Raw genomic sequence first — 17652 nt, 5'->3', positions numbered from 1 at the left:
CAGATCCGTGTACGTTCGACGAAGAAGCGACGCGGTGCGTGGCGGAGAATTCGGGGAAAAAACGTCATCGAAAGGTGAATTCGCTCGGAAGCCCCGGCACCACGGAAGCTGGCGAAAAACTGTGGCGTTTACGGCGCCGAAACTCCGTAGACTGCCGTGGATTTATGTACGCGGCGTGTATCCGCGCGCGCGCACAACGAGATTTATCGGCGCTTGGCCGAGTTTCGGTAGGGCAAGTTGAGTGAATTGTAAATGTTTCCGGCAGAACTTCACCAAGATGGCGTCCTCCACCAGGGGCGAGTTTGTTTACGCCTCATGGCTCCCCACGTGGGAAAAGCAGCATGGCGCGCGTCGAGCATTCAAACCCACGAATCCACTAGCCGTTTGACGGCTGTTTTTCTACCAGCGCCCACGAAATTTCGTCGGCTCTGCTTTCATTTTATAGCGAGATTTTTTTTTCTTTCTTCTTTGTCACACACACACACACTGTACCGTGTCTTTGTTTGTTTCAGGAAAACATTCTCAAACTTTATGAATTAATCGTCCGTTAGAATCTTCTCGTATACATATAGCATACATAAATGTCACGTAAAGAACGGTAATTTATAAAGGAGGATTATTACATTGAGCGGTTTCGGTACTATTCGATGATCGTTTCGTAAAAGAAAATGAAGATTTGCAAGAGTATTACGCTCGCATGCCTGTTCGCTACACGCGAGATAATTTACGTTGTTTCCGTGTAAACGGATACGTTCGAAACTCCTTAGATACTCGAGGACGAGAGGCACGGATTTAACGTTATAATTTCAACGAACGGCATACTACGAGCGAAGATAAAATTTTCCTCCGACTTTATAGTCAGTTTAGATCAACCGATGCGTAAAGATGTTTAACGTATGCGTCGCGAACAACTCGATAAAATAATTTAGACGCGTCATGGGAATAAATAATACAGCGGTCGATTACGGAATCGAAGAAAACGAGGAACGCGTGGAATCGATGAAATTTATTTCTTCATTAGCGAGCTTTCCTGGTCGTGAGAAAAACGTCGTTTTACCCAGAGGACGAATACGCGCGTGAAATTACTCGGAAAAACGACTCGTAGTACTATCGAGCGACGTGCTTCCACGTGGTCTCGCGTATACCACGCAGCAAAATAACAACGAACGAACGTCGAATCCGGAGATTTTCGAAAATTTTCCTCCAGACAACGTGCCTTTTTTCTTTCACGAAATTCTTTTTACCAAACTATCGACACCCTAACGCTACCTCCGTTGAAAATTTATTTTCTCAGCTGGTCAGAGTTCATCGTTTCGGGGCCCTTTCTCGTCGATAAGGATACGATACGAAGAAATATTTCACTTACATTTCATACGTTGTGGAGCGTGCTGTTTCCTTCGGGGCATCTGCGTCCTTCGGGGATGCTCGATTCTCTCTGTGGCCTCCAGGTCTTCGCTCGTTAAACGCAGTCGATCGGAACCCAAACATGTGACGGTCGTGTGTCGCGATCTCACTCGAAGATCCGGCGTAGATCTTCCGCGGGAAACTGTTCCAAGTTTCCCCTTTTCTATGCACTACAGTCACCCACACGCGTCTACGCAACGAGCACTACCTCATCGCGATTTCCATAGATCGTTTCGTTGTTGCGATCGATGCATCGACGATCGGTGTCATTCTCGTCCTCCGATTTCTTTCTTTCTCCTACGAGGAAACCACACCTATATCGGTGCCCCAATACACTACTACGTAAGCACGAACAACGCAACTATTATCGGCTAGATCGTATACGAGGAGAATATTTTCTAGTTTCGGTATTGTAGTTAGATTCACGGAATGTCGCGCACTGTTTACACTTGAACAGCCCAGAAAGTCGCCAAGTTTCGTGATCCATACGCTATCGGCTCACTCTCGATCTGGATCTTGTGATCACCAAGCGTGATTATTATCGTGTGTACATCACTGTCGTATCGCGCGATCGAGGAAAATCGACGAGGCACGATTTTTTCCAACTTCCGGTATACTTCACTGTTTGAAAATACGGGAACGCCTGCTCGAACGAAGGTTACAAGAACGTCGGGTATGCCGCACCTACGGAAGATCCAAGACAAACGTGAGAAACGTGGCGTCTTCTGGAAGTTGCGCGTCGCGAGCGAGACACCAAAACGATCGGAAAGCGATCGTTCGTTCCTCCGCGTGTATCATCGAGGAAGAAACGGCACGAGACGAACGTCGACTCCGCACTTTGAACGTGTTCACGCGTTATCGTCGACCGACTCCGTGTCACTGGCAGATACTCGCGGGTTCACTTTGCGCGTCTTTCGAAAAGTTGCAGCGGTGACGGTGAAAGAAGAAGGTCGGGACGCGCGGCTCTCGAAGACGGAGGAACGAGCCGTTGCTGCGCGAAATCCGATCCTCCGTTGGAGGATCTAGAATTTCGACGATCGCGCGATAACTTATCTATCGGGACGTGTGCCTCGCGACGACGCCTTGCATCCACTCGGGACGCGCGCACGACACTCCGCCGTACGTACTTACGTTCGTACGTACGGAGCTAGCGAAAGCTCGCTCGACACAGGAAAATGGAAAAGAGCAAGAGAAACAAGGGGAGAAACCGATACGCGATCGCATCTGTGTGCGTGCTCGTTTCAGAGTGTGTATATACCTCGGAGACCAATTGAAAGCGCAAGGGTGGAAAAGAGGAACAGAAAGAGAAGAGGATCGCGAAAAGTGCCGAGAAAGATAAAGATAGCGAGTGAAAGAGAGAGAAAGAGAGAGAGAGATAGAGAGAGAGAGAGAGACAGAGAGAGAGACAGAGACAGAGACGAAGAAGAAACGCGGATGGATATCGATGAAGAGAGAAACGAAGAAGGTAAAATAAAAAAAGGAGGAGCGTGGGACAGAGCGAGAAAGAATGCAGGGGTAGAGGGCAAGAACGTGAGCAAGGTAAAGAGAAAAGAAGCGGAGGTGGAGGAGGAGGTGGAGGTGGAAGTGGTGGCTACCGTCGTTCGTGGATCGCGAAATCGAGCGGGCGGCGGTCCAGCGCTGACTGACTACGGACTGGCGTCGCGGCGGCAGCCCGCGTGGTGGGGGGCCCCAGGAGTAGTAGTCCTCTTTCCCTCTCGTCTCCTCCACTCGTTCTCGTTTCCTCGCTTGCCAGCTCTTCCTTGCTATGCTTTGCCTCTTGCCCTCTCTTCGCCGACTTCTTTTTTCACTTCTTCCACGCTGTATACTCGCGTTCGCGTCCGCGTTCACCTTACCGACCGATACGCGACTCGCGGAAAACCGAACGATTATCGAAAGTTACAGTCGAATCGAATAATCGACGCGACGCCAGTGACAAAATGGAGACAAAAACGAGAGGTTCGCGGTGCAGCCGGAAAACGTACACACGGATGGACGGACGAAATCAGAGAGACGATTCTCCGCAACCGTCGGTTTTCTTCGGCTACTTGTCGATTCGACACCGCGGCAATAACGGCCAAGGGGCTGGTAGAGAGGTTAGCGGCGGCGCAATGACAACCACTCCACGTCGCTGGATGCACTCACTGCTTCAACGTGATCGCACATTGCCACAAACGCGTTTTCCTTTATCTCGCTATGCGGCCTCTCTTTCGTGGAAAAAAAAAGAGCAACGATTCGCGAATGACCGGAAAGGTGCGACGAAAGTTCGTCGATGGGCCCGAGGGACTGACGTTGCGCTCGCGCGCGTAAGAGATGGTCGAGAAAGGAGGCGGGGTCCCTAACCACCTCGGCCCCGCTCCAAACCGCGAGAGGGGAGAACCGCTCTGTACGAGTGACTTTTGTTTCCGCCGCCAGAGGCGCTGCCTCACGATGTAGCTTGCCATCGTACTACGGCGTCACGGAGCCACACCTACGAGTTTCTCGACAATTTCAACCCTTTCAGATCGCTGATCATCACGCAGAGTTCGGTGAGTGCGTCGTAACAATCGTCTTTTATCAAAGTACGATATATTTCATCGCGAATTCGTTTGCACTTCGCGATTAAATCGATATCGAGGAATCTTCGAAGCTAACCTCAAAAGTTGAACGAACGTCGTGTGTTCGATGGTATTTCTAGAACGTATATAACGTGGATAAGAACGTTTGACAGATTAGAGAAAACGAAAGATAAACGCGTTGCAACGCTGATAATGATACATCTAACGACGATAACTTTGGCTACGTATATGTAAGAACGATTCGTTTTCGATTTAACGTTGAAGCGATATTAATAACGTGACTCGATATCGATGCGTGTGTAACTGCAAACAAAATCGACGTATCGATACGAAATCGACTAACGTGCTCGAAGTTTGAATTCTAACGACATCGGGACTTTCACGTAACGCAAATTTTTTCCACCGTCTAATAGTAATAGTCTGTGTGAAATCGCTGATCGTTCTAACCTTTCCGATATAAGCAAATACATGCCTAACGATTCTTAACAAAAGAAAGTGCCACAGCTTCGAACACTTTTACCCCGCGAAGCGTATGGTTGGCATAGTGAATCGGTGTTTCAGAACTAGCCTTCCCAGTTTCCTGTTCTCAACCTCGAAAAAGCGTAAACCTCTTTCCACGAAGGAACGAGAAAGGCGGTCGTTTTACAAGTTCGGAGGCTAGGGTATCGCTGTTATGATCGTGTCTGTTTTTCGGAAAAGTGCTCGGTTCCTCGAAAGGTTTCGATCCGTCACTGTAGTAAGGACGAACGTTACCCCCGTCCGGGAATATTTTACGATAATTCGGGGCGAAGATTTGAGTTGGAAAAGAATCGGAAGGAGGTCGAAGGATACGAGTTCGTCAGGCTATAGATAGTTGGTGAGCGGAGATCGTTTTGGCGGGCACCGGTGGCGGCGCTGCCAAGGTTGGCGGAGCCGAGGGGAAAAGAGCATTGGCGTACCAACTACCAGGTTGTGCCCGCCTACCAGGCGGAGCCCGCATGATCTATAGCGTCATAGAACACCCCTGCCGTTGTGGTAGGAACTCGATGGCGACGCCCACGGTGTGGAACGTGCGCGCTGCCCCCGCCGCCTCCGCCACCACCGCCGTCACCGCCGCCGCCGACGTCGCCGCCACCACCACTGCCGCCACCGGGATGTTTATGCTCCTGCCGCTGTGTCTCTATCTAGTCGCGGTCCTGGCGCTGCGCTGTTCTTCTTCTGCCGTTCCTGCTACCGATGCTGCCGTCGTAGCTGCCGTCGTTGCTGCCGTTGCCGCCACCGCCACCGTCACCACTGCCACTAACATTGTCGGTCGCCGTTGCCGTTGCCGTTGCCGTTCTCGTTCCCGTTGCCATCGTACCAGCTGTCCTCTTCCTATCTTCAATTTATTCCGACTCCTTCCACCTTGCGTTCATTACCGCTAAACATTCCTGTCAATTAAAACTGCACCCGATTTACTGCCAATTCAACGTTCGTCCTTCGTCGGACCTTTCTCCCTCCGTTTTTTACAAAACCGTGTATACCTTGTATTTTGCCTAAGAGCGTGTTTCTGCTATTTTTATTTTTTTATTTTTTTTTTTTTTTTTTTTTTTAGAGAAATGTTTGTCCTCACGGTAGCGAAATTAACTCGTTCCTTCCTTTTGTGAGAATCGTTCTTCGTAGTTTCAAAAATAGTATCCTTCGTCGCCTTTGGTAGCCGGCCCCTTCTACGTCGCTCGATCCGCGTCGAACTCATCCGCGTAGAACCTAATCCGTAGAAATTCGAGCTTAGTCCGTCGAGTGATGGATCGATTAAAGGGATCCGATGAAATTTCGAAATTCTGCTGCCTCATAAGCTTCGTCAGTCGGTCGATTCAATTGTTCCAGCGTTTGTATCGTCGAGAGGGCGCTGCGTCTATATATCGAGAAGAATTTCTTCAAGGAGCTGCGGATATTCGTGGCAATTGTCACGCCCGAGTTTTACGCCAATGGTGTTAGGGATTCGGAGCGGCGGCGACTGTCATAAAAAGTATTTTATTTCGACGATCGTGGTGCCGTTTTTGTTCTGGGGTTGCGAAGCGATCGTGTCGTTTCTACGCGCGTCAGACCAATTCAACGCCGCCGACATTCGCGGTCCGACGTTTACGAGATCGTTTATTAGGTGACGTTTCCATCGAGTAGTTTTGTTGCGAATCTTTTTCTTTATTCCAGGATCCACGTTAAAGGAGATTTCAGCTTATCGCGATGCTCTATCGTAAAGCTGTTCCAATATTTGCGAACGTAAACGTCCTAAAATTAAGGATTATCGTGAAATTACCGTCAAATATCACTTGTACCAATTTCCTACGTCGATAGTACGTACTTGTTAAATGTTACTTGTTAAATCAAATTCTCCGAATGATCAAACGCGTTCAACCTGCCTACCTCTTTTACTATAATAACCCCTATTGTTATATATATATATATATATATTTGAGAACATTTATTTACCGGCCAAGCATCGTTAAGATAATTTTCGTCGGTTGGAACAAGAGGGATCGTGAATTCGACAATCGGAGAAACGATGCTTTCACGCGCGTGGTAAGCGTCAGTTGCGTTTGTGTCTCTCGGTGACTGCGGGGGTTCCATTTACGAGCGTTCCTGTCGTCGGTGGACGAGACCAAAAGCACTAAACTTGCGAATATTTCGAAAGACGTCCCGTTATGCAACGACAATGTGGGTCAGTGCACAAGTCCACCGTGTACGTTTGCTCATTTTGTACAGTCAGTTCCCCGCGGGACCCGAAATAAGTGCAGCTCGTAAAATAAAGCACCGTATACACCGCTTTTCCCAACTATCTACGGTGGCCCACTATCGTCCATCTTCTGACAGTTTCTGACATCTCCAAGCGTGTTTATACATTCGGCAAATGATACGATTTACGCATTAGCACCACTTTTCCGCCTACTGATCGCTCAATCGATGTTAACACGATCGCTGCTACGGTAGATTGGGACAAAACGTTCATCACGCACGATTGCACGATACATTTAACGATACGATAGGCTTCGATCGTGAACGTTAATCGTTGGGAATCTTTCGTTTTAACCACCAAACACGTCGATTATTTGTAGCTGTACTCGTTTGTTTCGTTGCATAGAATTAAATCTAAATTTATGTGGAAACGTCACATTGACATAGCCGATCACAAGTATTAGCACAGCCGATATTTACTAATTTTCTCTTGTTTTTATCGTCTAGTTTTTTTTCTAAACAAATATTAACTCGTAATCGACAGTGCATGCATCGCCGATGGAGAACTCGTTTTAAAGCGAAGTCGATGATTTTGCTGGAACTCGAACTCGAAATTAAAACAGTCGAAATTCTGGAAAGCGAAAGGTTACAGGGTATAAAAGTTAGAACGAATCAAAGTTTGATCTAAAAGTAGTTGAACTGTATGTCGAAGAAACTGTTTTTCAGCTGGTGTTCCTTTTGTTCTTCGCAACGCGTTTTTCGTAAACCTCGACACCTACAACGGTGAGCGTATAAATAGAGGAACGCTTACTCGTAATATGAAAAATTGGATCTGCATTCGACTCTGTAACAGAGAGTAGTTTAAAGGTACATTTCTTATACTTGGTGCACGCACATCTTTATTTTGTTGACAATACAGAGCCTTCGAATGTTTTCCTTCTTAACAATTACGAATGAAGTTAAGTCACATTTAGCAGAACTTTCGCTATTTGCCTCACGTGGACTTCGATCCGGCACGCGACCACGATGAATACGTGAAACGTACTGTTCAGTTTAATGATACACGTACACTATCAAAGCTACGTTCTTGAAACCTGTAAAAAGTCACGTGTACAAGATAGCGTATCAATGTTAGCGTCAACTTTCCGTACTTTTTTCTCGCCGAATTATTCCATTGAGAGAACCGAGTGGCTTGTACCGATTAATCGCATTTCGTTTCGTAAAATGATGTCGTTAGAAACGTCCGATAAGAAGGAAGGGGGCTAAGTGAACGAATAAGCCAAACGGTACCCTATAGCGCTTGAACATGATCTCGACGTTTTATTCTTTTATTGGATTACCTCTGAAAACAAAGGTAGAAGGTTCCTTTCCGGTTTCTCTGAAAGCTCGGTTTCCACGCGTAGGTCAGTCGACAAGAATAAAACGGGTAAAAGAGGACACATAGACGGAACGGAAGAAAGAGAAACGCGTCAAAGGGAGGCAAAGGCAGAGAGATTGTACGAGAACAGAGGGACAAGATTCGTCTTGTTCGAAGGGGTAATACCGCACCAAGACCTGTCCGAAACGAAGTTAAGCTTCGCAGTTTCGAAAATAACTCGGCCAGTAGACGATTAGAATCCACTGCCAGACGAGACGATCGCTGACCAGGCACCACTTCTTTGAAAATAATTTCTTTTCGTGTTTTAACGCGGAGAAATCACAGACGAACCCCCCACGGTCAATCGTATTACGAATGTTTCGCGCTATACTCGCGTCTGCGTTTTTTCATGGCGATCAAAGTCCGCGCATTCCCTGATGGTTTCGCGATGCATTATTTCTAGCGAAGGATACATCAGCCCGTTATCGTCGATCGAAATATCAACGGTCCCGCGAAACCTAGCGCGGCACGAGACGCATACGATCGTACTTTAACGTTCTTTCCTCGTAGTGCTCGCATATTTCCGCGCTCGTTGAAATTTTACGAGCCCGATAAACTTTACGCGTTGCTAACGTAACGAAATCGGCTCCGGTTCGATTCGTGAATTATCGGCTATCGAAAACGTTTCGCGTTCCCGACGAATACACGCTCCTTACCGTTCAATATCCTACAGCTATTATCGTCAAATAACGCATATGGAAAACATATAGGCTCTCGTACGTGGAAAAAAAGTCGCTCGTACATTGGACGCGTTGACACTTTGCGGAATCCGTACACACATAGGAGAATACGTATGAGAATATATATAGATATATATACATTTGCCGACGAAATATCCTTCCTTTTATTAGAGTATATTAGGCGAAACGCGTAATCGAGTGGCGTGAGCCGACGCGAATCGCCCACCGCGTATCGTCGACGTTGATTTTGCCAGCGGACCGTGTTACGATAGTTGGAGGATTTAAACAAGAAGAAGTAAATTTAGATAAATGGAACGTACGCGCAAAGAGTTTCGAATTGATTCCGATGGCGAACGAAGAGCAGAGTTGACGATTAACGGCGGGCTGACGAATCTCGAGCAAAGCGACTGGTTCGCTGTGCCAAGATTTCCGTTGCGCGTATTCCGCGCTGGTGGACGATACGCGAAATCGAACGGAGAACGAGGCCGTCTTAAGGAGCGTGAAAAGTCGGCGGGTAAAAATGACGGAGATCCGCGAGACAGCATCGGAATTCGATGAAATCGAAAGAGAGATCGCTGGTTGGATAAAGTTGGGAAGATTCTCGGGACGGAGTAGCGACGACATGGAAGAAAGACAGGTTTGTTCGGCAAGGTTGACGGAACAGGGCGTCGAACGGTTGGCTGGCGTTTGCCGGCTGCGATTGGCAAAGTCTCGGAAACGAAATCTCCTTTGTAGTCGAAATAAGCGCGATTCTCTCCGTGACGGTGGCAGAACGGGTCATGGGTCGAGGGTTGGCGTCAGCGTGTATAGCAGCGGCAGCATTCGCAGAAGGTTCGGTATAGGGAGTGTGGCGCGTGGTCGTAAGGGGTCGCGAGGGACAGGCGAAGAGGAGGGGAGGGGGGGTTGGCGAGAGTTGGCCGTGCGAGCTGGTTGACGAAGAGGGTGGGGTGGTATGGGGTGGTTAGGTGGACGAGGATGGGGTGGTTGTCGACGATAGGGCGAAGAAAGAGGTGGAGGAGCGCAGAGAGAAGCCGAGGTCCGTCGGTATCGATCGGGCGTCTGCGGTAGATTGACACGTGTCATGGCCGCCTCTCGGTGTTCGAGAGAACCAGGTGGCGGGAGAAAGAGGGAAACGTGGAGAGAAAGGTGGCGGAAAGGAGAAAGGGAAGAGAGCGTAGAGGACGGTGGCGAGAAAGAGAAGCAGAAACGAAGAAAGGCTGGCGAGACGAGGAAGGTGGCTAGGCAGCGAAGCGGTCGAGGGGATAGCAGCGTCGAAGGTGGAAGAGGAGGTAGAGACCGGGGGTTGGTTGGCGCGGGGGGGAGGCGAGGGAAAAGGACATTAAGGTGCGTAATAGCCAGCGGGGCGAGCGCGCACCGCCGCGGCATCGATTAGACAGAGGCTCCCTCGTCCCATTGCTAGGATGCAGCCCTCCCCTTCTCCTCTTCCTCGTCGACCCACCGACATACTCACCCTCCGCGCTATATCCACCCGTCCACCACCCGCAACCCATACTCTCGACCGAGAGGTCCCCACGACCACCCAACCACCCACCCATCCACCCGCCTCCGCCTACTCCGTCGAACTGGAGAGCCCCCGAGTACGTGCTCTACATACACACTCGTGCGCTTATGTCAGTTCCTGTCCTGCCGTTGCCTCTGCTTCTGCCTCTGCCTCTGCCTCTGTCTCTGCCGCTGCCACTACCTCTGCTGCTACCGTTGTTACGACTACCGCTGTGTGCCACCGCTGAGAAAGAGAGCGACAGACGCGAAGAGAAAGAAAGAACGGGAACGGGTGAGATAGAGACCGTGGCCACATGAACACGCAGAAAGAGAAAGAGCGAATGAAAGCCGGCGAAGGAGAAGGAGAAGATACAAGAGCGAAGGATAATAAGAGGGAATGAGAGACGCGGATGTAAAGGGTGAGAAGGGAGGAAGCAGAGGCTACGCTGGAGGGTAGGCGAAGCCACCTAGCTATCCTATGGCACCTATACACGCGCTACCGGGGACACCAACGTCTAACGTCGTTATAAACATTAACGGAGCGGCTCAATATTCCCCGGACCTTGCATCCCCTGCGTCTACCTCCGGTCCATCTCCCTTCTAGACCAACCTCCACCTCTTTGCGCTCTACCTATCTCGGACGTTCGTCCATGGCTATCTCGCCTACCAACGCTCTTCGGACCTTTCGATTCGCAAATCTCCGACAAGACTCCCTGTCTCTAGCCATTCCGTTACGGATTCTTACGCGTTCTCGTCCGTCCTTGCTCCGTGTCAATTACGCGCGTTAACCGAAGATCGCTAAGAGTATTCGTATACAGATCGAACGAAAGTAGATACGCAGGTCGTAGATCACAGGCGACCACGCCGCGTTACCACGTCGAGCGAAAAATCGATCTCGTTCGATAGACTCGAAAGCCGTCCGCGTTACGGCGCAAAGACGGAGAGCGAAGTTTAGCCGAAATCGTGAAATTGGATTTGCTCTGTATTTTAAAGATCGATTTCGGCAAGAGAGACGAGCGAGAAAGGCGGTCGGTCCGTCGAGCGAATTCGTACGCGAGGGTTCGTGCGCTGATTACCGTTAATTGCGGTTGATATGGAGGAACGAAGGGACGTACGACACCCTCGACCATTTCGATCGGATTAGCGACACCGATCGGAATCGTCGTGAACGGGGACGCCTCGGTATCCCGTTTATAAACCGTGCTTCCGTTCGATTCATTTTCCGAAACGAATCCACGACGTAATAATTTCGAACGCGCATCGTTCGAAAACAACGTCGAAACGAAAGTCGCGATTTCCATATATCTGAAACTGTGACTACACGTACGTGCATATACATACACGTACACGTATAGTTGTTCTTCGTTGCAGTATCGTACGGTTTCACGTTGCATGCGGCACGTGTAATTTAGCTTCGCATGGCATCGCTACAGAGGGAATTCGTCTAGTTCGTACGTTCAACAAGTATCCATCCCTCCTCCACCTTCGGCGGCTCTACTTCCTGCCCGTGTCTGCAGTTAGATCGCAAAGTGGCCTCGCGTTCTTTTTAACCAGACCGACGGCTGGTTATTTTTCGCGTGCGAGAATCGAACGGAAAGCCGCGTTTCCTTGGTAGCAGGTGCGCTGTACTTTTTCCCATAGCACGATGGGTAATAAGGGATTAGTCATCGGTGATCGTCGATCAACGTTAACGCGGCCATCGGTTGGTTCGAAGTCTCCGGCGCGATATGTCAAAGTTGGATATTATATTGACGTATCGACGTCTCGATGCTGTCCACGACCAGCTAGCCAATTAACAGGCTTTCTTGTTTTTCCGGCAAACACTCGTAAATCTCGACGGATCTGTCCACTCGATTTAGTCCTCTTCTGCCGTGTCGTGGGTCGTTCGCATCTTTGTTCATGTTGTACGCGCTCTTCCCCACGACGACGTACAATTAATATCGTTGTTCGAGAGGTTGTCCCCGCTCGACAAATATTTAACATGCTACGGCCATCCTAAACTTAATTGGCACGCGTTTGCTCTGCTCCGTTTGCCTTTGCTTGTTCTATCGCGGCGAATCATTGCGTCACACGTTCGTTGCACCTGTGTATGCGCGGTAAGATCGTTCGAAGATACGACGTTTGGAAAAAGGAAATTCCACTTGTCCAAGCTTTTCCAAATAGTTACAGATTTTAGAGTTACGGATGCCAGAGAAAAAGGTTCGGGTCGATGGTACACGCGGTCGAATAATCGAGGATAATCGATCGACGAGTGGTATCGTTCCGATGAATGAACGAATCGACTCGCGTTCCTTTCAACCAGTTCCAAAGGGAGGACGCGAAAAGAAAAGGCGCTCGTCGAAGAGGCAAGCTTTTCCCTATAACTCGAGAGTTCCGCTATCTCGTTACAAATCGAATTTTAGTCACGTCAAAAGTAAACGATCCGCCTAGATCCGCGCGTTAAGCGATCAGGTCGCGAGAAGCGTGTTTCGAGCCGGATGGAAATCTCATTTGGTAGTTTTCTCCGTTTAATAAGACGAGAAGGAGACGAGAGAAAGAGTGAAAGAGAGAGAGAGAGAGAGAAAGAGAGATTGAGAGAAAGATAGAGAGAGAGAACGAGAAAAGACGGGAGACAGGGTGTAGGGAGACGGAGCCACGAGGTCGCTGCCGGTTCGCAGACTTCGGAAAGGGGAAACGGAAAGGGCGCAACAAGGCCGGGGGTAGAGGCAGCGGAGGGCGTCCGGACGAGGGAGGAGGACGAAGCGGAGGAAGAGGATGAGGCGGAGGAGGGAGGGAGGTAGCAATGGGGTGGCGGTGGATGGTTGGAAGTAAGCAGGGGTGGGTAACGGGCCGGGGAGGACGGGAGAGGGAGGCAGAGGGCGGCGGAGGGTCGGCCAGGACTGGGAGGCGAAGTGTCGTCGTCCGAATAACGGCCAAGCGGCATCGACCGATCTTCCTACCCCTAGCTCGTACGAAGCGTCAACTTGTTTCCCTTCTGTTCCGCGAATATCGGACCTTCAATTTGCCCGGTGCGGTTCGCTTACGCGATGCACTGCCCTTTACGCGTAATCCATACACGGTCCGTCAGTTGTCCCATCGATATCGTTCCCGTCCTCGTTCCCATTCCCAGTCCCGTACCTGTTCCCGTTCCCATTCCCGTTCACGCGTTCTCTTCCTTCCTTTCTATGCTGCTGTTCGCTTAACTTTGAAAAAAAAAGTTACTTCACGGATACCCACGGCTTTCTTTCTTTCTTTCTTCTTTTCTCTTCTATTTCGCGTTTCACTTTAGTTATACGACTAGACGCGGCAAGGAAGATGCCACGATGTCTTTGATGTTGCCGTTTATTTCGTTTCGTTATTTCGTACATACAGCGCACAGTTCTCAGACTACACGGATAACCTATGGAAAGTTACGAGGACGACGACGACACTCACTTCTGCATCAAATGCCATCTGACGATACACGGCCTCGACAATTACGTACGACATCGTCAATCCGGATGCCGGCCACGGGACGACAGGAACGTAGCCGCGCGGGTATCACCAACGACGCCCGCTTCACCGACCACTTTCTATCCGGAGATACTGAACGCGGACGCGTTTTTCAGTTCGCTGGAGCTACAGAGTAGCTCCAAGTCGAATCCTCGAAAGGCATCCGGTTTGCTCGAGGAAAGTAGGAAGTTCAAGAAGGACGACAAAAGGAAAAAAAGTCTGAAATCTCAGGTGGACGCGGACGAATCGCCGGTAAAAGAGAAGCTTCACAATATGTTGCCCGGAGTTTCGGAGCTCGAAAACCCGACCGACCATCTCTGCATGCCATCTCTCGTTGGATTTCCCGATATCGTTCCGTCCACGTCCAATAAGCCTACGATTGCGAGCAACCGAAACAAATTAAGTCAATCGATGAGCAACGTCGCCACGAACATCGACAGCGGTGGATTTTCGGTGAAGCCCGAGCCGGAAAATTCCTTGGAAGGTCTGATGACGTCTCAGGAATCCAAGCAGTCGGATAGAAAACGACAGGAAGAATCGCAAAGGATCGAACAGGCTCATCAAACGTGGTTGGAATACACGATGTTGGCCGAGCTGGTGTCGAACAACGAAAACAAGGATCTGACCAGATACGAGTACGAATATCAACAGGACGAGGATTCGGAGGACGATATATTGGAGGAAGATTTGGGGGAGGATGACTCTTACTTCGAGTCTGACGATGGGGAAGATCGAGAACGTCCACCGCGTGGTCACATCGGTGGCAAATGGAAGCCAGAATTGGACGATCTTCCTCAAAATATGTCTCAACTTCAGGACGACGACGTGGAGCCCGAAGACGAACATCAAGAACATCCGCCGCCGACTTATACAGGGGGCAAGTGGCGACCCTCGGACGCCTCGCAGGTACGTAATCGTCGAAATTGTTTTATCAGACGCGCAACTGTCGCGCCTATCTCTCTGCTATCAACTTTTCCGAGCCTTCTGTTACGCGTATTAAAAATACGTCCACGAAGCGTTACGAACGAAAGCTGTGGTTTTCAAATATTTCCACTGGCATCTCGTAGAAGGCAGAAGAGTACGAGACTAAGAGCAACGTCGGACAACCATCGCCAGGACACACACGAGGGAAATGGGTACCGGGCGCGCAAACGGATATCGAATCAGGATATTGGTGCAGTCCTTGCGGCAGGAAACTTGCCTCTCGATTGGTCTACAACAGGCATCTTCTCTCTGATTTGCACGCTAGAAGGAGCATCCGAGAAATCGATGGCGTTCTTTGCCCGCCGCGTGCCGCCAACTTGCACGCACTGAAAAAATCATCGACTCGTAATCAGGTAACGATCTCGATCTTTATCCTTTCGTCTCGTTGCTTCTTCGATCGGTTCCAACTTTCTCTACCTCCTTTACCTTTTTCCTTCTTTCAGTTCCTTCGGTTTCTTTTTTATTATATTCTTTACTTTTTTCCTTCTTATTACCTCGTTTAGTTGTAGTTAGCCTGTGTCTTTTTTTCACTCTATATATATATATATAAATACATATATATAAATACATATGGGAGAAATTTAGACGAATGTAGAAAACTGACGGATATGCTTGTCTGACAGAAAACTAAACAAGCGGGGGAAACGAAAGAAGCGAAGAAAAGTTTGCGAAAACGAGAAAAGGAAATACTTTGTTGCGAAATGTGCCATGCCCGAGTGAGAAGAACGCAAATGGGCAAGCATTTGCTCTCTCATTATCACTGCCGCGTGGCAGGTGTAAATCCTTGCGGCCCACGGGCGCGTCGCTTTTTACTAGAAAATATGGCGAATGTGGTTCGGCAGTGCACTTTTCAGTGTTTCTCTTGTCGTTTTTACTGTAACACGGAGGAAACATTCCTGCGTCATTGGCGATCCGATCTCCATGCAAAAACGCTCGACCAGGTATTCTCTCTACGTTACGATCTCGATTTACGAGCACAATGGAACTCCTTTCGTATAAATTCTGTCTATTTCTATCTAGTATCTACTTATTTAAAAAATGCTCGACGATATTTTCTCGTCTCGTCGATTCTCTGTTTCCAGATCGCCGGCAGTTACAGATGCACTCCTTGCGACTTTTGGTGCGAGGACAACGAAACGATGGAAGCGCATCTGGTCGATTCGAGTCATCGCGACGTTGTTTCCATGATAAATGGTTCGGTACCGATCAGGATAGGTCGTCAGCGAGCTCTGACTTGCGGCGGTTGCGATCGTCGATTCCGTTATAATTTGCAACTTCGATTGCACATCAAGGAAACCGGCCACGAAGAGAGTTTGACCGCGACGGACGAATATCAACAGCGAATCAAATGCAATCTGTGCCCGCAAATAGTTCGATCGTTGGTGGCACTTCAGCGTCACCAGTTGTCTTCCCACGTCACGAAGATCGAGAAACACGAGACGAACGATTCGTCCCAGCCAACGCCTTATTTCTGTTCCTTCTGCTCGATGAACTTTGCCACTGCTCGAGAAGCCGTATTACATCGAAGAACGTCCAGTCACAAGGAGATGGTGAAGGCTCGGAAAAGCAACGAAGGCCCGTCGACGTCCACGGTTCGCCAGTGTCCTCATTGCAAGCAGAAGCAGACGAATTTGTCGGAGCACAAGACACACCTTCTCGATAGTCACCCCGAGCTTTGTTACAGGTAAGAGAATCGAAGTGGCGATAATACGCATTCAAGAGTCCTTAGTTCAAATATTCTATCTCTTACTTCGAAGTCGAAAGAGACTAAAGTTTTATCTAGAAGCCGTAACTGTACGATATGATATTGCTCGAAGGGTAGGGAACACGGAAAACTTGAAATATTTCGTTGGCGTATGTATTTCGAGAAATGAAAACATTCTGGATGGGATGCTTCGGTTAAAACGGACAATACCGTAGACAGAAACGATATAACGAGCTGGTAAAATCAACGATATGCTAAAGTTAGTGGGGATTTGATAATTAGGACGCGAAGTGTCAAGACGTTTCGTACAATACGCGCGACGCGTTGATGAAAAATTTCTGCGATTGTTGGAATATTTCCGCGAACCGTCGTACATGTACCTGATCGATGTTTACAGATGTCCCAAATGCGGTACGTTGTTTGCCCTCTCGCAAGACGTGACGAGGCACACGAGGGAAAACAAGTGCCATGACTCAAACGATGAATCGAATAAAACGAAAACAGCGGACGCGAGAGACGAATGGAAATGCAACAGCTGTAGCTTCTCGACCAACATTCAGGCGGAATTTATCTTCCACGAAGCTCTTCACGCCGGGATCGTACGAAACGATAACGAAGACGAGAACTCTGGCAAATCATCGGCGAAGTATTCTTGCCCCGTCTGCAAGAAGGCATTCACGAAAGTGTCATTACGGAATCACATCAGAAGCCACACCGGAGAGCGTCCGTTTCCGTGTGCCAAGTGTCTCGTGCCCTTTTCCAGGAGATCCGACCTAAACGCCCATCAGAAAGAGTGCACGGCTTCGACATCGTCGGGATGGTCGGAAGGTTTGGGACGGAAACGCAGCTTTGTTTGTTCCGAGTGCAACAGCGCCTTCTACACAAAGTAAGTACCGTTTTATTTAACGCTATTCTGCCGTGTTGAGTCGAGAAAGCGTATCCGCGACTCTCGCTTAAATCGAGTCATGCCAGATAGCAGGAAAATATTTTATCTACACTGATACGGAAGATATAACAGTGTCTATGCTTCGGATGTCTGTGCTTTAAATCGATGCCCGGTTGTTGCTAAAAGTCAACTTTTCTTAAAAAGGCTCCTTCGACCTATCCGACCTGTTCGAATTAATACGGCGAAATTGTCGGAATGTTGGATTTTACAGCGAGTTCTCGATCATATAGTATACGCGTGTCCGTACGTTTCTTAACGATAAATCGTCCGAGAACTTTCAACTTTTAGACGTTGCGTTC

General features: G+C 48.9%; 2 protein-coding genes across 7 annotated transcripts in view; one reads left to right on the top strand and one right to left on the bottom strand.

Moving 5' to 3' along the window:
- tio (zinc finger domain-containing protein tiptop) overlaps positions 1 to 3635 on the bottom strand; it is a 90356-nt gene extending 86721 nt beyond the window's left edge. For 2 of the 6 annotated variants that reach the window (XM_033329848.2, XM_033329850.2), the window contains exon 1: positions 1367 to 2268. Coding sequence is in view for 1 of the 6 variants with exons in the window: in XM_033329850.2 (XP_033185741.2) it covers positions 1367 to 1406 (40 nt within the window). In the remaining 5 variants the exon portion in view is untranslated. Of the gene's footprint in view, positions 1 to 1366; positions 2269 to 2535; positions 2751 to 2999; positions 3139 to 3546 lie in introns of those variants that run through there. The other 4 variants (XM_076622943.1, XM_076622942.1, XM_076622941.1 and 1 more) reach the window with 4 other exon arrangements.
- Positions 3636 to 3728: 93 nt separating this feature from the next.
- The window catches only part of LOC117154673 (uncharacterized), a 40414-nt gene continuing 26490 nt past the window's right edge, over positions 3729 to 17652 (top strand). Inside the window, exons 1-6 of the mRNA XM_076622945.1 lie at positions 3729 to 3929; positions 13599 to 14624; positions 14786 to 15055; positions 15326 to 15643; positions 15785 to 16386; positions 16805 to 17293. Of these exons, the coding sequence (XP_076479060.1) occupies positions 13629 to 14624; positions 14786 to 15055; positions 15326 to 15643; positions 15785 to 16386; positions 16805 to 17293 (2675 nt within the window). The 5' untranslated portion in view covers positions 3729 to 3929; positions 13599 to 13628. The remainder of the gene's footprint in view (positions 3930 to 13598; positions 14625 to 14785; positions 15056 to 15325; positions 15644 to 15784; positions 16387 to 16804; positions 17294 to 17652) is intronic.

Source organism: Bombus vancouverensis, chromosome 11, assembly GCF_051014615.1.
Source record: "Bombus vancouverensis nearcticus chromosome 11, iyBomVanc1_principal, whole genome shotgun sequence".
Classification (NCBI taxonomy): domain Eukaryota; kingdom Metazoa; phylum Arthropoda; class Insecta; order Hymenoptera; family Apidae; genus Bombus; species Bombus vancouverensis.
The sequence above is the reverse complement of the archived record's forward strand: the minus strand, read 5'-3'. Positions and strand labels throughout refer to the sequence as shown.